Raw genomic sequence first — 25,731 nt, forward strand, 5'->3', positions numbered from 1 at the left:
TTTGACAAAATGTTGGCTCCGAGTATCGAGTGGGCAGCTAATTGGCAGCTTATCTGTTTCATGGTATCATCCCATTCCCGTATCCGCTATACATCATAAGGTAAAGCCGCGGAATAATGGCATCCTGCCCCGTACCTCATGTAGCTTATCAGGGAACCACAGATGTTGTGTCCTTCATGCCAGCTGCGGCTGTTTTCTACCTCAGAAGCCTCTTGATTTTATACTTTTCCTTAAGGTGTGAACAATGCTGTACTTTTGTATTTTTAGCCAATTTAGTATTTATTCCACAATGCGGACAGCTCTAAGAGCACATTTTCGCCTGATTGTCTTGAACGCCACGGGCTTGGGATCCCGATTGTTCGCTTTGCCCTGGAATAGTCCCATTCCTCATCTGAAAGCTACTGCACGCCTGGCTGAGGACAAGACACAATCCACACGGAGAGCGATCAGAGCTAAATGCTGCGCAGGGAAAGCCATCAGGTCCTTCCCTGCATACTCTGAGCAGACAGCAGAGCATCCTGGAGACAGAGACTTGCCTCCAAGGACACAGCCCATCTCTACGAGCCCATTTGCATCCATAGCGTTTGCTTCTCTCCACGGCCAGCCAGAATCACAGCTGCTTGGTGTTGTCTCCTGTAATGGGTCGTGCAGGACTACCCCAGTCAAGTCCCTGCATTCCTTCCAGTTCAGGAGAGATAGTCATTAATTCAGTCCTGAAAATATGATAAATTTTGATGCAAAAAGCATTTTTCCAGATTTGAAAGGAACACTCTGATCGGCAAGTCTGCAATGACAATTACACATTTAGGGTATTGGACAGTACGAAATAGAATTTGGTTGCTGTAGGATAAGCTTTGACCCAAGGTGGCTTTGAAGCGTCAAACTGGGATCCGCAGGCACACTGCCCAAAGCAATGTTGCACTGAACCAGCTTGAAAAAGGCAGCGTATTTTTTGCATTTGTTAGGCCTTTCTCTCATGATAAGTGCTGAGACATGCACACAAGCGTCTTTAAGGCAGGGTTGTTCCTTGTGGAACAGCTTAAGGTGGTAGGACTCTGTCCAATGCATTGCTCATTAAATCTTTCTAAACTTAAGCACAAAAGTGTGTTTAATTCACTGCAAGAGGTACAATAAAAATTTCCCCAAGCATTGGTATAAGAAATGGGATTCCTGCAGAATTACCGCACCTGCAGAAGTGGCCAGACTGGAAGCGGACATGCAAGAGTTCTCCCAACCTGCAAAGCTCCTCAGCCACCAGTGACCTCGCAAGAACCCGCCCAAGCCGGGGCCTGCTCTTATCATCTACTCAGCCACTGGTGAACTCACAAGCATCTACAAAAGCCAGGCGCCTGCTCCTGCTCTAAAAGCTACTCATCCGTCAGTGACCTCATAAGCATGACACGAGGTAGGGGCTTGCTCCTGCCCTCTTAGCTGCTCACCCACCAGTGACATCACAAGAACCTTCACAAGCCAAGTTCCCACACCTGACCTATCAGCTGCTCACCCACCAGTGACACCACAAGAACCTTCACAAGCCAAGTTCCCACACCTGACCTATCAGCTGCTCACCCACCAGTGACATCGCAATCACCTGCACAAGCCAGTCCCCAGGTCCTCAGTCACCACTGGTCTCATGCTGATGGGATCACTGAGGCTTCCTGAGGCCTGCTGTTGCAGTGTTGTTGAGGAAAACGATATGCAATGCAAAGTCCTCGAGCCATCTTGCCTTGCAGGGATGGGAGAGCTTCTGTGTACGAGGGCTCTGAATCCCGCTGGTGCTCCCATGATGGAAACGAACGCTGCTGGGGGTGTGCATCCCCAAGCCCCTCTGGTGCACCGTGCCTGGTTCCACTGCTGTGAGCCAGCATGCCCAGGGCTACCCCAGGGAGGAATGCTGCTTTGGGTGAGGGCTGCAGCCTCCTGGGGATGGAGCCACTGCTCCATGGAGCTCCACCAGTGAGCACACAGGTTGAGCACACAGCCGTGTGCCTGCACCCCAGGGCCTGGCTGGTGTACTGTCAGTGGGAATGCTGTGCGCGACTGGAGCCCCACTGCTCTGGGCACGTGTCTCTGATCCCCACCGCTCTCCTGGCTGATTGGCATGCTGCTGTGTTCAAGGCTCCCCGAGCACTGCTGCTGCCCCTTGGCTGGGAAAGATGCTGTATGTAAGGGTCCTAGAGACACGCTGCTATTCCTGGGCTAAGCGCGGCCTCCAGAAACATGGAGGGTACAGCCCCGGCCCTGCCACAGTGACTGTCCCTGCAGAAGGACCCGGAGGTTCCTTGGGTGCTCCTCTCTCTGGTTTATATGCATGGCATGGCGGGGTGCTGCTGCAGCTCCATCACAGCCTGACTCCGTGCGTCAGCCCTTCCACTGAGGCAGTGATGTCTAAAGAACAAAGTTAGAAGTTGATCAAGAAGTTTGGGTGGGGACATGGTTGAGGCATCGAGGAATGTACTTAACCTTGACTAGGCTGTGAAACGGAACAAATGTGTCTTATGTGTTCTTTTGCAGTTGCTGACTTAGACATAAGACAGCAAAATGAGAACTTCTGGACCAAATTTGAGCCAAGAGCGTATTCCGAACTAACCTTGGGTAATTATGATGCTAAAATACATCCCCCTTTGTGAATAATGAGCATGCTAATGAGGTAACCTCCCGAAACGTTTTAAAAATGAGCTCTAGATGCATATGTAGAGTTAGGAGTGGCGAATGAATCATTAATGACCAATCAGCTGTATTTTATCGTTATGACTATTGGGTGGTTTGACATGTGAGGTGTGCTGGCTGTTGTTAAATGGCCGGCACCCAATTCTGCAGAACTGGAACAAAACCAAGTATCTCGACGCAGTGTGCGGATTGGCTCTTGCACAGCAGGCGGAGAACCCTCATGTAGGGACAACAGCAGGGGCTGCAGGAAAGGGCTCAAAGCAGCTCTGCGGTCTTGGGAGAGAATTAATTTTTAAAGTCCTGCCTTTTTCCAGGGTATTTTTTTCATCATGGGACAGCAGGAGAGGTGAATTCCTAGGACATCCTTTTGGAAGCACTGGAGGACCTTGTGCTGGGCATGTTCAAGAAGGTCAAGTTTAAATTATCACCTATTGATTATGAAGGCGTGCACAATCTGTCCAAACGTTTGCTTGAAGAAGCCAATGTCGCAGTCAAGCTCGCTGAGCACGTGTGCGAGCAGCAGGGACCAGATGCTGCTGGTCTGTCCTCCAAGGGTGAGCAATTGCATGGAGCTTCTCCTGCTGTCGCTCTGCTCACCTGTTTCAGGGACTGCTGACATGATTGCCCCACGCCCCTGGGATCTCCCACATGGTGCCTGCAGTGCCTGTCCTCCATGGCGGGAGAGCCCCGTGGTCAGTCAGGGTGGGCTGTGCTCATCCTGCTCAGGGAAGGAGGGTGTCCCCGTGCTGGAGCCAGGGCTCCTCGGGAAGGGAGGAAGGCGTCCCCGCAGACCTAAAGGCAGTGCAGTCATCCCTGCTGCCTTCACCCCTGCCTGGCAGAGGATACTGGGCTATGGGACGGAGGAACACACAGAGAGCCAAAGAGGAGGACCGGGAGGGGAAACCCCCGGGGATCATCCGTGGCCCCGGGGTGCTGGGGGAAGCTGAGGGCTGGATGCGGGCGTGAAGGGGTGGAGGGAGCGGGGGAAGCCCTGGGGTTGCTTGTCGTGGGGCGCTGGGGTTTGGATGGAGCCGGGGGCTGCTGGAGGGAGCCGGGGGGTGGGCCTGGGTCTGGGTCAGGCCGGGGGGCTTCCTGCAGCCCTCTTCCCCACGCCCGCCACACTCATCCCTCGTCCGCCCGGTGCCTGATGACGTCTGGTGCAGTACGGGTCGCCATTGGCGGGACGCTCGGGCGCAGTCCCCGTCTGGGCTTCGCGCCATGGGGTGGGGGCACGGGGACTTGTGGGGAGGAGGAAGGGACCCGTGGGGACAGAGGAGGGACGGGTGGGGCTGTGGAAGGGGAAGTGGGAAGGGGCGGTTTGGGGTGAGGAAGGCAGCCAGCGCCAGGAGCGGGGGTGGGGGGGCGAGAGGGAAGGGTGCTGAGGGTGGGGGGAGGGACGGGGGCGGGGTTGGAAGCGGGGTGAGGAGGGGGGTGAGGGCGAGTGCCTGGGTGGGCGGGTGAGGGGGTGTCCCTGGCCCGTGGGGTCACACAGCAGGAGGGGAAGGCCGGGCTGGAGAACCCTGGCCTGTGGCCACAAGTGCTCGGGGAATTAGGGTGGGAGCAAGGCCATCCGCCTGGCTAGAGGTGGGGTCCCCCATGGCCACGGCGGCACCCTGGCACCTGGGGCGGTGCGGGTGACCCGACCCCTCTTTCCTGCCCTCGGTGCGGGTGGGTCGCTGCCTGGCTACGGGCTGCCTCCGCTGTCCCTGATGGGAAGGTCCTTTGCTGCCACTCGTGCCCAGAGAGCCTGGCCCTGCGTGGCACAGACATCTCTGTCCCCTCCGTGCTGCTGCCCCCAGCACTGAACTGGGTGGATTTGCCCCAGCGTGGCGGTATGTCCCATGGGGGAGGCAAACCCCGTTCCCACAGCCCGACATGTGCCTGGGCTCCCCGTGCCCCCAGGCTGTGTGCTGGCCCCACGCCTGCTGTCAGCAGGGCCTGGGATCTGGTGCAGAGGCGCTGACGTGCCCCCAGGAGGGGGAGTGGGGGGAAGACGGTGGTCCTTCGCCCTGCTGCATCCCTGCCCCAGCCTGCGTCGGCAATGTCTGAGTCCTGCTGCCTCGTGGGGAGCCTGATGCCCTCCAGGATTAGGGGCTGGGGCCAGGGACACCCTGCTGGTGTTGGGGGGCTGTTCCAGTGGTTCGCCCTTGGATGAGGGGTGCAGGCATGCCCCTGCGCTGCACTGAGGCTCTTCCCATCTGTCCTGGGGTGGTCAGGAGCTGTGTGATGCCACGTGCTTGCGGGCGCTGGGCATGGCACACCAGGAGTTTCCACATTGCATGGTGGTGTTAATTAGCTATTTATTATCAGGGAGATGTCGGGGGCCAGTGTGGCACTGGGGAATCCCTGGTGTGGTGTGTCCCGTGCTCTCAGCTCCTGCAGGAGAGGAGGAGGTGAGTGAGGCTGGACAAGAGCAGGCAGACCTGGCCAGGCAGCTCCCACCTGCCATGGTCTGGAGCTGATGGGGCTGCTGCAGCTGGGCGAGGAGGAGACCTCACCTGCGCCTGTAGTGCCAGATGGCCCCAGCGAGGGCTGCAGCAATGGCCAGCAGGACCACAATGGTGATGCCGACACTGAGAGCTACCTTGGAGCTGCCTGGAGGAGAGAGGAGAGAGAGAGGTGCAGGTGCACAGGAGGCCATGGCTGGAGCTGCCATAGGAGCCTGACCCACCATCCTCCAGGCACCTGCATGGGGCCACGGGCCTCTGTCTGCACCCTGTGCCCCATCCCCATGGGTGGCACCTACCCCAAGGGATGAGGAGGCTGCGCGTGCCCAGGCTGCGGTGCCGCACGCGGCAGGCGTAGCTGTGCCCATCATGGGGGGCCACGGCCAGGACGCTGCGGAGCTGGTAGGTGAGGTCAGCGTTGGGCAGGATGGCGCTGGTGTTGAGCGTCGGGCCTGGTGGCACCTCCTGGCCGTCCCGCAGCCAGGCCACGCTGATGGGCCGCGGGTAGAAGCCGGTGACATGGCAAACCAGCAGGAGCTGGTCTGGTCTGGGCGTGCGGGCGAAGACCGTGGCCACGGGCATCTCTGGGGTGTGAGAGCAAAGGGGTGGGGGGAGCCCTGGTGGGGCACCACTTTTGTCCCCAGTGAGTGGGGGGCTTTGCGGTGGCCGTGCCAGGGTCAGGGGGGGTGTCTCACCTTGCCTCTCCAGAGATGCCTTCCCATACTCGATGAATTTCTTCATGTGGTCAACACAGGTGACATTGAGAAGGTGCTGCAGGGTGTCAGAGAAGACGGTGAAGTTGTTGAACTGCCCCTCAACTTGTGCCGCCAGCTCGCTCTCCTGCTGTCTCTCCCAGCGGCTCTTATCTGCATTGAAGCTGAGGAAGTTATGGGCGTTGTAGGCGACATGGTAGAATTTGGTATAGGAGCCATTGGGATACAAGTCGCAGCCGGCCGTGCACTGGAACACAAAGGGGTCTGGGGGGAACAATGGTCATCATGAGTGCAGCTGGAGCTGGAGCCCTAAATTGCACCTGCTTCTTTGAGTGCAACCCTTTTCCCACTCCCTCTGCACCCCAAGTCATTCTCCCCAGGGAGAAGACACGAAAGGCCAAAGCTCAATTACAGCTGAAACTGGCCAGTGTTTCAGGCTGTCAGGCAAGAAGAAGGTTTTTTTTTAAAGTGCATTAATAGCAAGAGGTCTAAAGAAAATATTGGACCGATACTTGTTGAAGATTGTCAACTGACTAACAGGGATGAAGAGAAAGTGGGGGCATTCGATGCTTTTTCGAGCAACAGTGCAGAAAGGTATCCGGGGGTGCTGGCTAAGAGCAGGTTCAGTTTGAGCCAGCCGCAGGACCCAAGAGGGCAAACCACATCCTGGGGTGCACCAAACACAGTATAACCAGCGGGTCAAGAGAGGGGATTGCCACGTTGTAGTTAGTGTTGGTGCGGCCTCACCTTGAGCACTGTGTGCAGTTCTGGGCCCCACCCTTTAAGAGAGATGTGAAGGTCCTTGAATGCACCCAGAGGAGGGCAACAAAGCTGATGAAGGGGCTGGAAGGCCCATCCTATGAGGAGTGGCTGAGGACCCTGGGCTTGTCTAGTTTGGAGAAAAGAAGGCTGAGGGACAACCTCATTGATCTCTACAGCTTTCTGAGGAGGAGATGTGGAGAGGGAGGTGCTGATCTCTTCTCCTTGGGATCCAGGGACTTGATGCATGAGAATGGTTCAAACTGCGTCAGGGTAGGTTCAGACTTGACATGAGGAAACTTTTCTTTACAGAGGTGGTTGATGCCCCAAGCCCGTCAGTGTTGAAGAGGCATTTGAACAATGCCCTTAATAATTTGCATTAACTTTTGGTCAACCCTGAATTGGTCAGGCCGTTGGACTAGATGATCGTTGTAGGTCCCTTCCAACTGAACTAAACTGAACTAGTCTACATTCTACGTTCTATGTTCTATATTCTGTATTCTGTATTCTATATTCTATTCTCCCATGTCACTGTTCTGCTTTACGCCCGGTAGAAACTGCGTGTGAGAAACCTGTCCTAACCCTGTAGCTCATTGTCCTCAAGCTGCCCCCTGCCCACAACAGGGTTGAGAGCCCTGGCCGAGCACAAAGCACTGCTCTGGGGGAGTGACAGGACACGGGGTTGGGGTGGGTGTTGTTGAGAAGGGTTGTTGGTGTGGGGTTTGGGCGAGTAAGAGGACTGTGGCGCTCTGCAGGGTACCTTGCCCTTGGTTGTCCAGCACTGCACCAGCCTGTAGGGCCAGGCGCTTGCTCTGTGTGTCCCATCCCACAGACAGGAGTGGAGAGGCCCCTCCACTGCATTTCTCAGATGACTTCTCCGGTGGGATTTGGGGTGCTTGGAGAGGAATAGGTGCGGCTGGTGTGAGGGTGTAAGTGGAGCTAAACACGGCCAAGGTTTGTGTGGGGGACCAGGATGGCCCCGTGTGACCCCTGCACAGGACAGGGTGGTTCGGGGGTTTTGCTGGTGCAGGATGAAGCCCCAGTCCCTTCCCTCCTGCAGCCCCGGTTTTGGAAAGCCGTTGGCGGTGGCTCTGAGCTCATTCTCACAGCTCCCTGCGATAGATGAGGAGGTGCTGAGCACCTGGTACTCACAGGGTGCCTGGAACATCCTGGCGTCACTGGACAGGGACAGAGGGAAGTTGTGCACATAGGTCCTGAACAGGTTTTCGAGGTTCTCCCACTCTACTGCAGGCAGGGATGGGTAAACCCATGGGTATAGGTAGAGGATGTTCCAGGTGTATTTCTCCAGGGTAACAAAGACAATGTCCTCCAGGGTGCCCCAGGCCGAAATGTCCACAAAGCTGGTGTTGTGGAAGATGGAGGTTTGGAAAAGGTGGAGTTTATAAGAGCCTGTGGGGAGAAGTGGGAGAGGAAGCAGCGTTGGGGTACATGAGGATGAAGGAGGAGATCGGGGACTGCCAGTTCCAGTGCTGGTGGGCAGCCCTAGGAAGAACGGTGGTTTATAGTGTCCCTGGGGACAGGCAAGGCAAGATGGGGCAGACGGGCAGGGCGGGGGAAATCCCCTGTTTTTACTCAGTTTGCAGTTTCCTTCGACAGGCTCTCTCAGCCTCTCCCCGCTTCTCCTCTACTTTCCTATTTTTATCCACCCACCTCCCCAGGGTCTGTCCCTCTCTCTAAGCTGTCACTTAGCCGCATGGCAGGGATGGTAGGGGGAACCTTGGTGACGGTTTGGGTTGATGCTTCCCCCGGCAAGGAGTGCCCATGCCAGGAACTGGATCCACTGGAGACCTGCACACGCTGCGGGGGCTTGGGGGTCTGGGAGGGAAGGGCGTTTCACCGCTGCTTAGGGCTCCCAGGAAATGCTCAAGGGTGAACCCTAACAGGAGGCAGGGGACTGAGTTCGATGCTGCAGCGCTGAATGAGGATCTGGCAGAATAAGCAGGGCAGAGTGAAGCCTGCTTTGGAGCAGTGGGTGCCCCCTGGCCAGGGTGTGGGGAGTGCCTGCCCCTGGAATGGCAAGCACAGGCTGGGCGTGCAGGGCTGGTTGTAGCTGCAGGAGGAACCTTTCAGCTTTGTTTCACAGGGGGAGAATGTAGAGGATTCAGGGACCCTTTGAATGCAAGAGAAATGCTCCTGCAGGCAAAGGGCGATGCCCAGGACCTGCTCAAGGGGTTGGAGCCCAGTGCAGGGCTGTTGTGCCGTGAAGGGCTGAGAACGCCTGCTGCCTGCAGGCTCCTTGCAGGAGGAAGGCATCTTTGGGGGCACCCCGGCACCCCAGGCCTGGCTTAGGGACCCCTTGCCCCATGGCTGCTCAGGCGGCTGAACTCCCGTGCCGGTGGTGCTGGGCTGGGCAGGATGGTGTGGGGCAGGGAATGCCAAGCAGGTGGGCAAGGATGGGGCAGCTTTGGGTGCTGTGGGGTGGGGGTTGTCCCACTGATGATGGGGCCAGTGGCCTGTCTGTGCCCACCCCCTGCCAGCTCTGTGGGGTCCCGCAGTGCAGCAATGGGAGCAGGTCGGGGTGAGGCAGGGCTCTCACTTACCCTCTGGATCTGCCCACATCGCAGGAAGAAGCAGGAGAAAGAGGAGGAGGAGGAGGAGGCGGCGAGGAGGCTGCATGGTGCCGGCAGCAGGTGTGCAGGAGCGAATGAAGCAAGAGGAGGAATGGGCCACGGAAGCCGTGACCACCTACTTCTCCCCAGGGCTGCTCTGCCTGTGCAGCTCTGGCAGTGGCAGTGTCATTGCGTGGCTCCTGTAGCCAATGAGGCTGGTGCTGAGGTTTTGGGGAGGGCCTGGCTGGGTGTGTTCCCCAGGGAGAGATGGTGTGGCTGGTGGAGGGCTGGGACGCTCTGGCCAGTGGCTGTGACTGCCAGGGGATTTGCGTGGGTGCAAAGTCAGCTGCAGTGGGCATCCCTCCCGGCTACAACAGCACCCTGGCACCCAAGGAGACGTGGTCTGAGTCCAGCCCATAGTGGCCTTTGCCTTCTCCCATGGTAACACCCAGGACTTTACTCTGTAGACCCCTGGCAGAGAGCACTGGGTTTATGCGGCAAGGTTTTGGTAGCAGGAAGCCTGCTGGGGTGGCTTCTGGGAGAAGATGCCAGAAGCTGCCCCCATGTCCAACAGAACCAGTTCCAGACAGCTGCAAGACACACTCGCCGCTGGCCAAGGATGAGCCAGTCAGCGATGTTGGTAGTTCCTCTGCGATAGCATATTTAAGAAGGGGTAAAAACTGCTGCACAACAGCAGCTGGGAGAGAGAAGTGAGAATATGTGACAGAAAAAACTATGGAGACACCAAAGTCAGCGACGAAGGAGGAGGCGGAGATGCTCCAGGCGTGGTGCCTGTGCAGCCCATGGTGAAGGACCATGGTGCCCATGGAGCACCCCGCGCTGGAGCAGGTGGATGTGCCTGAAGGAGGCTGTGATCCCGTGGAGAGCCTATGCTGGAGCAGGCTCCTGGCAGGACTTGTGACCCCATGTGGGACCCGTGCTGGAGCAGTCTGTTCCCGGAGGGACTGCACCCTGTAGAAAACACCCACGCTGGAGCAGTTTGTGAAGAACTGCAGCCAATGGGAAGGACCCATGCTGGAGCAGTTTGGGAAGGACTGTCTCCTGTGGGTGGGACCCCGTGCTGGAGCAGGGTGAGGAGGAAGGAGCAACAGAGACAATGCATAATAAACTGATGGCAGTCCCCATTCCCCATCACGCTGTGCCACTTGTGAGTAGGAGGCAGAGAAGTCAAGAGTGAAGTGCAGCCCAGGAAGAAGGGAGGGGTCGGGGGAAGATGCTTTTAGATATTTTATTTCTCATTATTGTACCTGATTTTGATTGGCAATAAATTTGATTAATTTCCTAAAGCTGAGTCTGTTTTGCTCATGACGATAATTGCTGAGCGATCTCCCTTATTCGGAGGGTGACTGGCCCCCAATCCCTCCAGCTTTTGCAGGGGCAGGAGTCGGGCGTGGGGGCAGGAGTCAGGAGTGGAGGAGATCCTGATCCAAACCCATCCCAGACAGAGGGGGAGATCAGCACTTGGAGCCAGAGCGGCTTCGCACCTGCTCGACATGGCTCCCGGTGTCAGGGGATTGGAGAGGTCACTTGGGTCCTCCCTTCCCCTTTCTCCTCAGCAAAACAGCTCAAATCGCTCCATGTCTCCCTGGTTTGTGGACTGCTCCATCCTCCATCCCACTCAGCAGCCCCACGCTGGTCTGGCCCCAGGTTGTCACTGCCCTTCTGCCAGGGATGGACACTGGCCATGGAGATGCCGAGGGGTGGGAGAGGCTGGGGGAGGCATTGCTTCTCCTGACATGCCAGGGACATGGGCCAGTGTCCAGGAAAAGGGAAAGTCTTCCTGGCCGCAGTGTGGGGATTCTGCAGTGCGCTGGGGGTGCTTCCTGGGGGGACCTCCTGAGGGGGAAGGAGGGTGAGAACCACAGGAGCCATTTGCAGCTAGGGAGGTTTGTAGCTGTTCAATGCGGTGTTTTTCCAGAGCAAACGCCTGTAGGTGCTGGTGGGTCAGGGATGGGAGATGAGATGAGCCAGGAGAGCTGGTGGCAAGGGAGCTCATTGGTGGGGAGGCAGCCAGGCGTCAAGTCATGAATTCCTGGGTCTCCCATGTGGTCTCATCACCTTTTCTGCAAGGGGGTCCACAGTGAGCCACGCTCAGGGCCGGGGAATTTATTGCTGCATCAGCTGCTGCTGCTGCAGTCCCTGGCCTGACCCATCTGCCCAGAAACCTGAGAGGAGACGGTGGGAGGGAGACCTCACCTGCGCTTCCACCACCAAAATCCCCCAGTAGAGGCTGCAGCCACAAGAAGCAGCACTGCGATGGTGATGCTGGTGGTTGGAGCTGCACTGTGGTTTTCTGGAACAGGGAGAGAAGAGGGTGGGCATGTGAGTGTGGCAGCACCAGGCAGGAGCTGCCCCTTGCAGGGCCAGTGGCTGCTACCTGCACCCTGTGCCCCATCCCCATGGGTGGCACCTACCCCAAGGGATGAGGAGGCTGCGCGTGCCCAGGCTGCGGTGCCGCACGCGGCAGGCGTAGCTGTGCCCATCACGGGGGGCCACGGCCAGGACGCTGCGGAGCTGGTAGGTGAGGTCGGCGTTGGGCAGGATGGCACTGGTGTTGAGCGTCGGGCCTGGTGGCACCTCCTGGCCGTCCCGCAGCCAGGCCACGCTGATGGGTCGCGGGTAGAAGCCGGTGACATGGCAAACCAGCAGGAGCTGGTCTGGTCTGGGCGTGCGGGCGAAGACCGTGGCCACGGGCATCTCTGGGGTGTGAGAGCAAAGGGGTGGGGGGAGCCCTGGTGGGGCACCACTTTTGTCCCCAGTGAGTGGGGGGCTTTGCGGTGGCCGTGCCAGGGTCAGGGGGGGTGTCTCACCTTGTCTTTCCAGATCAGCCCTCCCGTACCTGCACAGGGCGAGGATGTGGCTCTGGCAGGAGATGGAGAGGAGGTGCTCCAGGAGACTCGTGACTGCCTTTTTGCTGTTGAGGGACTTGCTGATCAGCTCTGCTAGCGAGGACATCTGCCGGGGCTCCCAGCGCTGCCTCTCCACCTCAAAAGCTATGAGGTCTCTGCCACCCTCCCCAACATCCATGAAACCCCAGCTTGTCCTATTGGGGTGCAGCACACAGCCCGCACGGCTCTGTATCACCAATGGGTCTGCCAAAGGCAGAGCCGGTGGAGAAATCCCATGAGTGTGTGGAACATGGGTGGCACAAGGTAGGATTTGACTGGAGGCGCATGAGGGGGTGCTATGGGCAGCAGGGTGAAATGGGCAGCGGGGTATGGGACCATGCTTCAGGGAGCCCCGGGACACCCTGCATGGCTTCAGTCCCCTTGGAAGGCTGGAGTGGATATGGGACCAGTTATCACGGGGCAATTGCTCAAACAGAATGTTGCCCCCCAAAATATTTCTCTTTCCCAAAAGTCACCCAACTTTCCTTTTCCCTAATCTGCGCTGTACAGGTCCTGCAGCCCCCATAAATTTGGTGGCAGCTCCCCAGTGTGCAGACGGGTTCCCCTGTGCCAGATGGCAGCAGCCCTGAGGGTTGTTTTTGGTGCGCTGCTCTCCCCACCCCTGCTAGCCCTGTGCCCTGTCAGCCACAGCATTTCCCATTGCCCTTTCAGGAGCTGTTGGACCCTATGAGACCCTACAAATGCCACCGTGGTGGGGAAGAGGGCACACCTGGAACCCGGGGAAAGGGACTGGGGCTCTGGCTTGGATTGTCCCCGTACTCACAGTCCAGTTGCACCTTCTGCGCCACTTCATGCACGTATCGGACCATATTGCGCAGAGCGACTTTTAAATGGGACTTTATCTTCCCCATATCACCCTCGGTTGCAGCCTGTCGGGACCACGGCCAGTGGAAGCGGAGGCTCCAGTCGTCAGGATCCAGCGCGTAGATGGGCACATCCCCCAGGAGAGTCACCCCGAACACCTCAGCGGAGCTGACATTGGTGAAGAGGATGGTCTGGAGCAACTGGAGAACCTGTGTCTCTGCTGGGAAAGAGGATGGGGATGGAAAGGGATGCAGGAAAGAGGAGAGGAGTGCGGGGGCTGGAGGGGAAATGGGGTTCAGACTAGGTATAAGGAAGACATTTTTTTACACTGAGGGTGGTGAAGCACTGGCCCAGGTTGCCCAGAGAGGTGGTAGGTGCCCCATCCCTGGTAACATTCAAGATCAGGCTGGACAAGGCTCTGAGCAACCTGAAGATGTCCCTGCTCACTGCAGGGAGATTGGGCTAGATGACCTTTAAAGATCCCTTCTAAACCAAACCATTCTATGATTCTACGCTCTTCACCCCACACCCCAGGGATCCCCATCAGCCTGCACTCAGGCATGTCTTCTCTGGACTCTCACCTCCTCACCCGCTCAGGGTTGCTTTCCTGTCTGAACTTCCTCTGTCCCCGATGCTCTTTGTTCTTCTCTATTTTACTTTCAGTGAGGTATTTCTCTGCCGTACAGCATTTCAGGCAGCTTGTCCCCTCCCTGCCTCCGTCCTGCCCAGCGTCTGCTGTCTGTCTGTGTGGTGGGCACCTCAGTGCTTATCTGGGGTGATGCTTCCCCCAGAAGAAGCACCCATGCCAGGACCTAGACCTGCACACGGCACAGAGGACATGGAGGACAGAGGAGGAGAAAGGGCATTTCATCCAGATTCGGCAGCATCGGCAACTCAAGGAGACCAAACCCTGACAGGGGCAGGAGAATAGCCCAGCCCAGAGATCAATCCCGCATTTCAATGTCTGCTGCTGCTTCTCCCCTAAGAAACCTGAGGTCTCACGGGGTTGTGGGGAAATGCTCTGTGTAATGGCATCACGCAAAATGCCCTCTTGCAGGTGCAATTCCCCAACAAACGGGGATGCTGGAAGGGGCCCACAGCACCACATGGAGCTGAGACCCCCCCAGCACCCACGGGCTCCTTGTAGGAGGAAGGCAACTTTGGGAGAACCCCAACACCCCAGGCCTCACTGGGGACCCCTGGTCCCACTTCTGCTTGGGTGCCTGAACCTCTGTGCTGGAGCCGGTGGGGCATGAAGCCCAGAGCTGGAAGCAGGAACAGAGAGGATGGGCAGGGACAGGGCACCTTTGGGTGCTGCATCATGGAGGGGAGGGTGGCCCTTTGATGCTGGGGACCATCCCCCCCAAGCAGGGGACAGTGGCCTGGCCATGCCTCCCCTGAGGAACCTGTGGGGTCCTCTGCCAGGGGGGCGAGAGCGGTTGGGGTGAGCCAGGGCTCCCACTTACCCTCTGGGTCTGCCCACGTCCCAGGGAGGAGAAGGGTGAGAAAGAGGAAGAGGAGGAGGTGAGGGGGCTGCATGGTGCACGCAGCAAGGCTGAAGCAGCAGCAGCAGCAGTGACTGCAGGAGGAGGAAGCACCCGTTGGGTCCCACGCGTCAACCCATCCCAGCAGCCACGGCGGTGGCTCTCCGCCAATGAAACCAGTGCAGATGTGTCAGGGAGGGCCCCAGAGGCCCCAGGCAGGGGGCTGGGGATGAGTGGCAGGGAGGAAAGCTGAAATAAGGTCTTGAGCCTGAAGTGCTGTGAAAGGCTGGGGCTGGGGAGAGTCCGGCCAGGAGGAGAGGGCATAGAAAGGGAGGAATCACACTGGGAGAAAACGGCTGCTCAAGGACCTGAGCTGGGTCCCCCGACTCCCCCTCCCCACCGATGGTACCTCGCCCGTATCCCCATTCTTGTGGGATGTACCAGCTCCAAAGGAGGTGATGGTGGCTTTTGGGTTTCAGCCCTGACTGGAGAAAGAGAGCCGCTGTCCTCTCAGCCCCACGTGGGGAGAAGAACTGCTTTCCCCCTCGCTCTGCCCCAGCACCTCCAGCTCAGGCTCCTCCTGCAACGGGGCTCCCCAGGGAGGAGGTGACAAGCAGTTCCTGCCGAGCCCATGGCTGCGGGAACACTGCTGGGGAGCTCCAACTCTCCCGTTAACGGCCCCAGGAGAGGGCCTGGGGCTGGGCTGCAGCCTGGCTGTCCCCTTTCCTTACCACCATCTTTGGTGGGGAACCCTGTCCCCCTCTGGCCATGGGAACAGGAATGGGGAGTCCCTCCCCCTACTCTGTCCCTATTGTGACCAGTGTCCAGCACTGGAGGGTCAATGGGGTGACCAGAGCTGGTCTCACCCCCACAATGTCCCCTACCCACCGCTCGTCCCCGGCTGTCCCCTGGTGCATCCCCTCGCCCTGCAGTTTCTCTTCCCCTTTCCTGGGGGTGCCCATGTTGTAGTCAAAGGCAGAACTGAAACCACAGCCAAGGGGAAGTTTGAGGGGGCGTGCTCCGCTAACCTCCAAACACTGAACCCCTTCCCTTCCATGGAGCTGTCCCATGAAGAAGTGGAGATGCTCTGGTGGCTTGGCAGGCCCAGAAATGGCACCAACAGTCCCACTTCCCCAGCAGGTCACCTTGGCATCACTCAGGGGATATCCGGCCATGCCACCACAATGTCCACATCCCTCCCAGCGGTTCCACCAGTGCTGGTGTTAGAGGAGAGTGTTTATCTGGTGGGATGACAAAGCGCAGCCATGGCGTGGCCAGTGAGGGAAGGGGTAGGGGGATATTTGTCCATGCAGTCTTATGAGGTGACCATTTGTCCTCACGGTTCCCCCTAGGATGACTGTCACTTCTTGCTGAGCAGCTGATAGGCCATTAGCAGGCCTCTGGCTTCTGCAGGTGCATGTGGGGGTCACTGGTAGCTGAGTACCTGATGGGGCAGGAGCAAGCATCTGTTTTTGCAGGTGCTCATGATGTGTTCAACCCACTCCAAATTTTCTCCAGATATCTCCCACTGTTGCAGTGGACCAGAAGTTCTGCTTTAGCTCTTCCTCATCTCTATTGAATGTACTTGTCCTCATGTTTTTGTTGGCTTTTTGCACTTTCTTCCTTGCTATAGCAGAGGTCTCAACTTTCTCCTCCTTGATATCGTCACTTCCTTTGGTCAGCAGATGGCCAAAGGGGGCAGGGGACTGTTTGTCCACACAGATCATTGGTCCTCACAGTCCCGTCAGGTGACATTGGTTCTTACAGTCCTCACAGGTGACCACTGGTCCTCACTGTCCCTCCCGAGATGACTGTAGCACTTTGCAGTAACACTTCATGTGACCATTGGTCCTCACATACCCGACGAATCTCTGGTCTCCCCTCGGGTGAGGGCTGTAACCCCCTGTCGCATTAAAAGTTTTGATATTTGTCTGACAGAGTCCCAGGACTTTCACTGATTTGCTATCAGAGTCCCATCAAAGGACTTTCACTGAGTCAGATTTGCAAATAATCAAAATTAGTGTAGCAAAAATAATAACAGTTCCGATATCTGTCTGTCAGAGTCCCACCAAAGGACTTCCACTGAATCAGATTCACAAGTAATCATAATAAGTTATTTTGTTGAGAGCAACAGAAACAGGCTTGAGATCACCATTGAAGAATTCACTGACTACAACAGCGCTAATTACTTAAGGTTAACATTGCTAGCAAAAATAACAATAGTACAACAACCCAGGGTAACATTCCCCAGAGGGTGAAGGGCGCAGCGCTTACCCCGAAAGGCGTCCCTGCCTGGGGTGGAGGGAGAGAACGCAGCCCGTCGACTGTTGTGTCAGGTATCAAGTTTCTTCTCTCCCAGTTTAACAGGCATTTTCTCCATCCTTTCATCCCCAAAATTAGGAGGTTTCCCTCCCCTAGGTGATCTGTAGTATGCCTTGGGTAGAGAGATGAGTGCTGTGGTCATGTACGTTTAGCGTGATCTCTAAAATCTTCATTAGCATATACAGGGGTGTCAACTTTCATATGCATTCCACAGGTAACGAGGCAAAGGTCAATTATCGGAGAAACAAAGAACTACACAAAGTCTCCGTTATCTTGATTTTATGGTCTTTGCTGACAAAGAGCAGGGCTGTCCTGGCTCCCCGAGACTACCGTTATTTGTATTTCCTGTGGGAGCCAGACAAGGCTTCACTCCCCTGGGCTGCACAAGAGATAGCAAAGCCACTCTGAATTGGTCTTTGAGCACAGAGACTTCACCTCATTATCCAAATTCCACACCCCCAGAGCCATGCCTGGGTGAGTTGGGGTGGGGTGGGCAGGGCTGCAGTGTCTCTAGGGCTGGGACGAAACGCATAAACAGACCTCTCGAAATGCCCGGGTGTTTGTGTGTGTTTGTCCTGGTTCCGGCAGGGACAGGGTTAATTCCCCCCAGGCTCTGGCAGGGACACAGGTATTCCATCCCATGGGAGCCATGCCCAGTGTGAGCTGCCGGGGGGAGCGGGCTGGGGCGTTCAGGGTCCAGTCGGTGAGCGGTTCGTGTTTGTACATTCCTCTATTCGTGTTATTGTTGTTGTTTTCTTGTTCCCTTTGCTGTTGTGTTTAACTGCCTTTGTCTCAACCCATGAGTTTTGCCTTTTTCTTCTGATCCTTCCCCGTGGAGGGGGGGAGTTCGAGCGAGCGGCACGTGGTTCTTTGTCACCATCTGAGACCAAACCGTGACAGTGTTATTGTAGGTTCTCTTGGGAGATCATACACATGACCACCTTTTCTTACCATGTTTGCTCACCGGCTGCATCCGCTCTCCAGGTTTGTTGGGTGAGCTTCATCCTGCCATGTCCCATGAGTGCTGCAGGGTGTTTCACTCCATCTGGGAGACGAATTGCCCCATGTGCCCTGTTGATGCTGAGACTGCGGGCTCCCAGCCCCGAGGTGAGCCCTACCTGCAGCTGAAAGGTTCATCTGTCTGTCCTAGCTCAGCGAGGTCTGGGAGAGATGCAGCATCCCTTCTCCTGCAGGGAGACCCTTGAGCCCTGCAGTGCCGGCGGTTGACTCTGAGTGTCAGGGAAATCCAGTCCTGCCTGCAGCACTGTGGGTCATAGGGTTTGGCCAGGGGAGAAGCCGCCCCAGCGGAGTTATGGTGGATGTGGCCATGGGCCAGCCGGGTTTTCTTCTGACTCAGTAGATAGTTGTCTCACACGTAGCTGCCAGAGACTTTTCCCGTGCAACTTTGCCAGGAAGTTGTCCTGTGAAACCAAGCCTTTTGAAGAACATTCAAGAGTGTGGTTGATTTGGAGCACGAACTAACTTCCTTCCTATGCCTGTCTGAATTCCACTGTCTCTGATGCGAGATTCACTTCCTTCTTCTCCTTAATTGGGAGGCTTGGGGGCACTTTACCCCCATGTACACAGTTGCTTATTTCCATGAAATATGTAAGAACGTGTTTGTATATGCACAAATACTCTTTTATCCTTTTTTTTCCTTTGGTGTTTCCTGCAATTAGCCCAAATGATTCAGTGGTTCTCCAGCTTCCATTTGCAGCTGGTCAAAATATCCCCAAGCCCATCCAAATCCTGAGGAAAGGCACACGTTCTTAGTGAAAACATGAACATTTTAATTTCATTTTATACACATCTGCAATTCCCACAGATTACATCAGAGCTTCAGTGTTACTCAGCACTGGTTTGTGGCCAGGTGTTGTTAGTCTGTGTGGAAAAGTTCTGGAATATGGTTAATAAAGGCAGCTTTTAGGAAAAAACGCTAGAAAGTGACAGTAGAAGGGCACAGCTTACTGCCTATGGATAAATGTGTTATTGTACCAGAACTGGAAGAAATTGCAACTGGGCACTGGGGTGCCCTAAAGAGCCTCCATGAGTGTATGGGACAGTGCCACGAGGTAAGAAGTGATCATGTGTAACGAGTGAGAAGGTCTCAGACTTGCATCCTTGTCTGCTTAGCAAATTGAAGCTGGTCAGGATACCCCCAGGTTCCCCCCCTGCGTCTCTGAGTCGAGCTGATCTCGCACTCAGCAGTGTCCAGAATTTTGCTGAAGCAGAAAAAGGTAGAGTTTTTGTCCCTGTGAGGGTGGTGGAAGGAAACAGGGGCTGTTGACTCCCTTCCAGGCTAAGCTTCTTTGCTCAGGATGGAGTTCCTGGACTCCGATTCCTCCATCTGCTGGTGCTTTCTGAAATGAGAGGGGGATTGCTCATGGGTACTCCATGCAAGAGGTTTCATGGGGTGCAGACAGCAGCTGGCAGGGTTGGAGCAGGAGCTTCGCTGCTAAATGCAGCCATCCCCTGGGGCATTTCCTCCCCTCCTCTCCCACTGCAGCTCCACGGGGCAGAAAGGGCCTCACCTGCGTCTCCACACCCAAAGCACTGTGATAGCAGCCACAGCTGCCAGCAGCCCGGCCCCAAGCCCTGCAATCAGCACCACCTCCGAGTTCCCTGAGAAACACAAGCAGAGGCTGCCATGAGCTTTCCCAGCTTTGCTCCATTCCGCGGGGCAGGGCAGCTCAGGAGTCCTATCCCTGTCCCCGTGGGTGGCACCTACCCCAAGGGATGAGGAGGCTGCGCGTGCCCAGGCTGCGGTGCCGCACGCGGCAGGCGTAGCTGTGCCCATCACGGGGGGCCACGGCCAGGACGCTGCGGAGCTGGTAGGTGAGGTCGGCGTTGGGCAGGATGGCACTGGTGTTGAGCGTCGGGCCTGGTGGCACCTCCTGGCCGTCCCGCAGCCAGGCCACGCTGATGGGTCGCGGGTAGAAGCCGGTGACATGGCAAACCAGCAGGAGCTGGTCTGGTCTGGGCGTGCGGGCGAAGACCGTGGCCACGGGCATCTCTGGGGTGTGAGAGAAAAGGGGTGGGGGGAGCCCTGGTGGGGCACCACTTTTGTCCCCAGTGAGTGGGGGGCTTTGCGGTGGCCGTGCCAGGGTCGGGGGGGTGTCTCACCTTGTCTCTCCAGAGCTGCCTTCCCATGGGCCAGTAACACCTCCATGTCGTCAACACAGGTATCGTTGAAGAGGACTTCCACCATCTCAGTAAAGGCAGTATAGTTCTGGAGAACAGCCTGGACGTAGCGCGACAGGTCGGTGTCTTGGGACAGCAGCCATGTAACATTGTCCGTGTTGAAGCTGAGGAAGTCCTGGCCATTGTAGCCCACATAGGCGAAGGCCCGGGAGGTCCTGTTGGGGTAGAGCACACAGCCCGCCATGCATTGGGCCACGAAAGGGTCTGGAGGAGCAGAGAGGAGGGAGAGTTTGCATAAGGGGCTGGCACTGCCTTCCTGAGGACGTGATCAGCATCTCCTGTGCAGTGCCAGCACTGCTGGGTCCTTCCCCGCTTCCCAGATACTCTTCGAAGAGGGGACACAGAGAAGATCAGGTACTCACAGGGCACATCCTTCTGCATGGCACCTTCATTGACCAGGTGGTTGAACTTCTGCAAATAGATCCTGATCATGTTCTGAATGGTGTCCCAGTCACTGCGGGGCAGGGCTGGGCGCACCCAGGGCTGGTGGAAGCGGATGGTCCAGGTGTGCTTATCAATAGAACCAAGCTCGATGTCCTCCAGCAGCCCCAGCCCTTCTGTGTCCACGAAGGAGGTGTTTTGGAAGGTGGAGGTTTGGAGCAGGCGGACAGTGAAGGTTCCTACATGAGAGAGAGGTTGACCGGGGGAGATGGGAGTGAGAGGAGAGGGCTGGGGAAAGTGGAGGGGCTGAGGGACGGGTCCTTGAGGTTGCAGGGATCTGTGGGCCACAGTAAGCCCCCTGCATCCTTGGCAGCCCCAGCTCCCACCCCCTGCACCCAGCTGCAGTGGCTGCATCTCTACCAGAGAGGAGGTTTAAAACCAGGGGACAAGGAGGGGTGAGGAGGCAAGTGCCCAAGGCTGGTGGGGAGCAGGAAGCCCCTCGTCCATGGGGTTCTATGGGGGCATGGGAGAAGATGTGGATGAGCCAGGGCTCCCACTTACCCTCCAGGTCTGCCCATGTCCCAGAGAGGAGGAGGAGGTAGAGCAGAAGGAGGAGGAGGCAGCGGTGAGGGGGCTGCATGGTGTCAGCAGCGAGGTCCCAAGCATGCAGTAGAGGGTGCAGCGGCAGGAGGAAGGGGGTGTGAGAGATGTGACCACACACTTCTTGTCAGGGTGGCTCTGTTTGGGCAGCACCACTGGTGCTGCTGTCCCTGGCAGCCAATGAGGCTGGTACTGAGGTTTTGGGGAGGACCCAAGGCTCCTGCGTGGGGTGGGCTGGGCTGCGACACCCCGAGTATGGCTGTGAGTACTGGGGAACTTGCGTGGGAGTAAGTCCATCCCACTGCCTGCAGGAGGAGTCCCTCATGGCTGCAGCAGCACCTTGACAATCAGGGCAGTGTGGCGGGCCCCCACTTTTCTAACCCCACTACAGGTGGAGGTCCCACCTGACAGGAATGTTTCTTGCTGCCACTTGGGCCCGGCATGTCTGGCCCTGCATAGCACAGACATCTCCATGCATTCTGTGATGCCTACTCAACCAGGCAGGTTCACCCCTACGTGGCTGTCTTTCCTGCAGAGGAGATAAACGCTATTCCCACAGCCTGGCCACATGCCTGGGCTCCCCATGCCCCCAGGCTGTGTGTTGGCCCCATGCCACCTCCCGGCCGTCCCGCATGATGGGATGCAGGGAGAAGCTAGCTGGTGATGTGTCAAACCAGCAGGAGCAAAGCTGGGCCAGGTGTGCGGGCGAAGACCGTGGCCATGGACGGCTCTGGGGGGAAAGAGTGAGGAGTGCTGGTGATATCCCCCGACTGCTCAGCACCGCTGCCCTGATGCTGGGGAAGGGGCTCCCCAGGAAGGAGGTGACGAGTAGTTCCAGGCCCAGGGCTGCAGGGTTGGGGACGGGTGCAGGCAGGGCCGGAGGAAGCGGCCACTGCAGGAATTCCTCTGGGGATGCAGGAAGAGGATGGGCTGGAGCAGCTGTAGTGTGATGGTCCCCAAGGGGAGAGATGGGCTGCGGGGCCTGGAAGGGTCTGTTTTCCACGGACAGTCATCAGACACTTGGAGCAGTGGCACTTGGCCAGGCAGGATCCCCAAGTTGGGACAGGGATGGGTCCACGGTTCCCCTCACCCCGAGGCCCATTCCAGAGGGCTGCTGTGGATGAACAGCCTCCCCATTTCCACGGAGCTCCATCCATGCCATGGGGCCTGGGAACTGCACCCCACAGTGCTGGGGAGCTCCATCTCTCCCGCAAACAGCCCCAGGAGAGGGCCTGGGGCTGGGCTGCAGCCTGGCTCTCCCCTTTCCTTACCACCATCTTTGGTGGGGAGCCCTGTCCCCCTCTGGCCATGGGAACAGGAATGGTGGAGTCCATCCCCCTACTCTGTCCCCATTGTGACCAGTGTTCAGCACTGGAGGGTCAATGGGGTGACCAGAGCTGGTCTCACCCCCACAATGTCCCCTACCCACCGCTCGTCCCCGGCTGTCCCCTGGTGCATCCCCTCGCCCTGCAGTTTCTCTTCCCCTTTCCTGGGGGTGCCCATGTTGTGGTCAAAGGCAGAACTGAAACCACAGCCAAGGGGAAGTTTGAGATGGGACACCCTGATTACCTCCAAACACAACCAGGGCAGAGATGTTCCCTCTGAAATGTGTCAGGTGCCATGTGACCCCTCCAAGGTGTCCCCGCTCCACGTCTTCATCTCAGATGTCCCCAGCTGTGGTGGGGACATGGGGAAGCCCCATATGGGGCTGCTGCGGGCTGAGCTACAGCATCCCATGACACTGAGTCAGACATGGGGAGACAAGGAAACCCCTTCCCTTCTGTGGAGCTGCCCCATGGAGAAGTAGGGATGCTGTGGTGGCCTGGCAGACCCAGAAATGGCACCAATACAATTCTTTACAGCAGCACAGCTACAATGGCTTGAACTGGATGACTGTTTGTCTGAGGTTTTATTGGGGTTGGTGCATATTCACCATAGTAAGATAGAAGTTACATTTATGAGGGACTGCAGTGCACTTCCATCTTTCAAATTAAGCTTTAGGATGGCTTGCTGATAACAGCTGTCATTAAGAAACCTGGTCATAACCTCACCTCCACTTGGGAACTGCTTTTAACCGAGAATCTTGTCCTTGGCTCCCATCTGTGTAGGAGCTACACAGGAGCTATGCTTCAGCTCTGTCTGCTGCAAGTCTTGTACTTCTCCATTCCTGACACCAGTCCTGTCCCATTGGCTTGAGTGGATCTGAATTGTCACCTCAGATTTGCTGGGTGATCACTGGACTCCCGGCTGATGCTGGTTACCATTTCCAAACCTGATTCTTACCCCCAGTTTGCTGGTTTGACTTCCTGGCTCCTTGTTGGTGATGTAACAACCTTACTCCCTTGCTGTCACCCTCAGTTCCTAGCTCACCTTCCCTTGCAGAACAGCGTGTCCTTGACACCATGGACACACCATTGACGTATGTCAAGAGCATACAGTGGTTTTACCCTAGGACTGCCCGGGGAGGTTTTGTACGTGAAGAATGATTTATTCGTCAGTCTTGGCCACTTGCTCTTTGCTGGAGCTATACCAGTTTCACATCAGTTGAAGACCTCATTCTTTGTCCCCAGCGATGCTAAGTTATTTTGTCCTTTTTGTGAAATGAGACATTTTTCTCAGTGGTTTAAGTGATCCAAACTATAAACTGGTTTTATATCCCATTAAGTAAACTGTCCAACTAGTCAAATTGGCTTTGATCGACTGATAAATTTTAGGCTGAGAAGCCTTGCACTTTCAAAGTTATTTTTCCCAAGAAGGGCATGAATCATACCTGAGAACTGCCTGCTTCTCTTCACTAAGTGTCGATGGAGCCTAGGTGATCAGACCCGTGCAAGATGCAAATGTGCCTATTGGTACAGAAGATGAATCTCTTAGTTTCCACCTCTCCCTGGTTTTGTTTTAGAATGAAGCCTTTCATCTGTTCGTATAGAGAGAGCACCTCAGTGTGGAGCAACTTGCTGTGGGTGATTTCACAAAATGATACAACTTGCCCTGTTTCTCTTAGTTGCACTTACTAAAATTTGAATGGGTTTGGTAGTATACAATGCTTAATTGCTTCGCTCATATTTCTTGGTTAAAATTTGCTGAACAAACACAGAAGTTGGATATTTCACAGTTATTAAAGACACCCCAAGGGATAAATTAGCATCAAGGAGCAACGTAGACTTTTTGCCTCCCCCGTACTCTCAATTTCTCAAATACATCCATTGCCTCCCACATTACATTGCAGTATGGGTGTAATGTATAAAGATTTCTTTTAGCTTTTCAGATGGCTGAGCTGAAGTCTTAGTATAAACTGTAACAACAGGCTGCGCCGCCCCCCCCCCCCCCCCATATAACAGCCATAGATGAGTACACTTAGCAGTCCCGATATTAGTCAAAGGAACCTTGGTAGCTGTGAATTGTCTGTCCAAACAACATAGTCTTTATTGTAGGTGATTATAGCCGAGCTACTTTAGTGGAAGAAACATTCACTTCAAGGACACAAGTCATCGCATATTAGCATGGTCTTCAAAGCTTGGGGAACAGATTCATCCCCTCAAGTCACTATTTCTGAATATTAACTGTAAAGGTACAAACCATTTCCTAACGGCAGATATTTGTCACACCCAAGGATTATGAGCATGGTCTTGACTTATTACTGCAGAAGGCCAGGTTTCACATGTCCTTTCTGCCAGTCCCGCACACTTACCTTGGACACCAAAGGACATCTCAAGTGGTGCGAGGCACCAGTGCACGGGCAAATGAGTCAAACCCCCTCTAAAATCTTGTGAAGAAATTGCTGAAGGGTTGGTCTCATACATCTCATCTGTTAGCAATGGAGCTGTGACCTTAGGCTAGAGTTGTCCGATGCCATTTCAGGTGATCCAGCATCTTTTTCCTGCTTCAAAGCAGTTCAAGCTTGGGGAAGAGTAGCTTGAAAGCTGCCCAGCAGAAAAGGACCTGGGGGTGCTGGTGGATGGCCAGCTCAACATGAGCCAGCAGTGTGCCCAGGTGGCCAAGGTGGCCAACAGCATTCTGGCTTGTATCAGGAATAGCGTGGCCAGCAGGAGCAGGGAAATGATGGTGTCTCTGTACTCGGCACTGGTGAGGCCTCACCTCGAGGGCTGTGTTCAGTTCTGGGCCCCTCTGTACAAGAGGGACATTGAGGTGCTGGAGCGTGTCCAGAGGAGAGCTACCAGGCTGGTGGGGTCATGTGAGGAGAGGCTGAGGGAGCTGGGCATGTTTAGTTTGGAGAAGAGGAGGCTGAGGGGAGACCTCATTGCCCTCTACAACTACCTGAAAGGAGGATGCAGAGAGGTGGGTGTTGGCCTCTTCTCCCAGGGGAATAATGACAGGACCAGAGGAAATGGTCTGAAGTTGCGGCAGGGGAGGTTTAGATTAGCTATTAGGAAGAATGACTTTACTGAAAGAGTGGTCAGGCACTGAACAGCCTGCCCAGGGAGGTGGTTGAGTCACCATCCCTAGAGGTGTTTAAGAAACGACCAGATGTGGCCCTTCAGGGCATGCTCTAGTGGCAGAGATTGTAGGTTGTTTGGTTGGACTCAATGACCTCAAAGGTCCTTTCCAACCATGAAGATTCTATGATTCTACGATTCTGTGTTCCCTGTAGGTTCCTCTCCACCTCAGGCAGAGTTGCCAGATAGCCAAGGGCATTTCTGAAGCACACTAGACAGATCTGGTCAAACAAGCAAAACGACACCTATGTGTGTTTTTCATGAATGCCTAAAATGATAGGGGATGAATCCTAAACATAGAGTTTAAATGTGCCATAAACCTAAGGGGGTAAATTTGCTCACTGGAGCTGTGGCTGCATCCACCTTGCTACCAAAGGGACCACTTGGGACATT

The 25,731-nt window shown here is 56.0% G+C and overlaps 3 protein-coding genes across 4 annotated transcripts; all 3 read right to left on the minus strand.

Annotated features, from left to right (window-relative positions):
• Positions 1-4,956: 4,956 nt before the first annotated feature.
• Positions 4,957-9,286, minus strand: LOC128915628 (antigen-presenting glycoprotein CD1d-like). Its single transcript, XM_054216283.1, has 6 exons — positions 9,151-9,286; positions 7,742-7,999; positions 5,813-6,094; positions 5,417-5,701; positions 5,169-5,265; positions 4,957-5,046 (listed from the first exon to the last, which is right to left on the minus strand). Exons 1-6 carry the CDS (start codon positions 9,224-9,226, stop codon positions 5,040-5,042), a joined length of 1,005 nt encoding a protein of 334 aa, XP_054072258.1. The 5' UTR covers positions 9,227-9,286; the 3' UTR covers positions 4,957-5,039.
• Positions 9,287-10,436: 1,150 nt separating this feature from the next.
• Positions 10,437-14,491, minus strand: LOC128915890 (T-cell surface glycoprotein CD1b-3-like). 2 transcript variants are annotated; one of them, XM_054216766.1, is made up of 6 exons: positions 14,360-14,491; positions 12,853-13,113; positions 11,991-12,272; positions 11,595-11,879; positions 11,377-11,473; positions 10,437-11,243 (listed from the first exon to the last, which is right to left on the minus strand). In XM_054216766.1, exons 1-6 carry the CDS (start codon positions 14,430-14,432, stop codon positions 11,198-11,200), a joined length of 1,044 nt encoding a protein of 347 aa, XP_054072741.1. In that variant the 5' UTR covers positions 14,433-14,491; the 3' UTR covers positions 10,437-11,197. The 2 variants fall into 2 exon arrangements, with proteins under 2 accessions (XP_054072741.1, XP_054072742.1); XM_054216767.1 differs by having other exon boundaries at positions 12,853-13,110; positions 14,360-14,472.
• A 4,048-nt stretch (positions 14,492-18,539) lies between these two features.
• On the minus strand, positions 18,540-20,996 carry LOC128915649 (antigen-presenting glycoprotein CD1d-like). Its single transcript, XM_054216322.1, has 6 exons — positions 20,843-20,996; positions 20,263-20,520; positions 19,823-20,104; positions 19,428-19,712; positions 19,231-19,321; positions 18,540-19,059 (listed from the first exon to the last, which is right to left on the minus strand). The coding sequence occupies exons 1-6, from the start codon at positions 20,919-20,921 to the stop codon at positions 18,999-19,001; spliced, it is 1,056 nt and encodes a 351-aa protein (XP_054072297.1). The 5' UTR covers positions 20,922-20,996; the 3' UTR covers positions 18,540-18,998.
• Between the last annotated feature and the right edge of the window lie 4,735 nt (positions 20,997-25,731).

Source organism: Rissa tridactyla, chromosome 10 (assembly GCF_028500815.1).
Source record: "Rissa tridactyla isolate bRisTri1 chromosome 10, bRisTri1.patW.cur.20221130, whole genome shotgun sequence".
In the NCBI taxonomy this organism is placed as follows: Eukaryota; Metazoa; Chordata; class Aves; order Charadriiformes; family Laridae; genus Rissa; species Rissa tridactyla.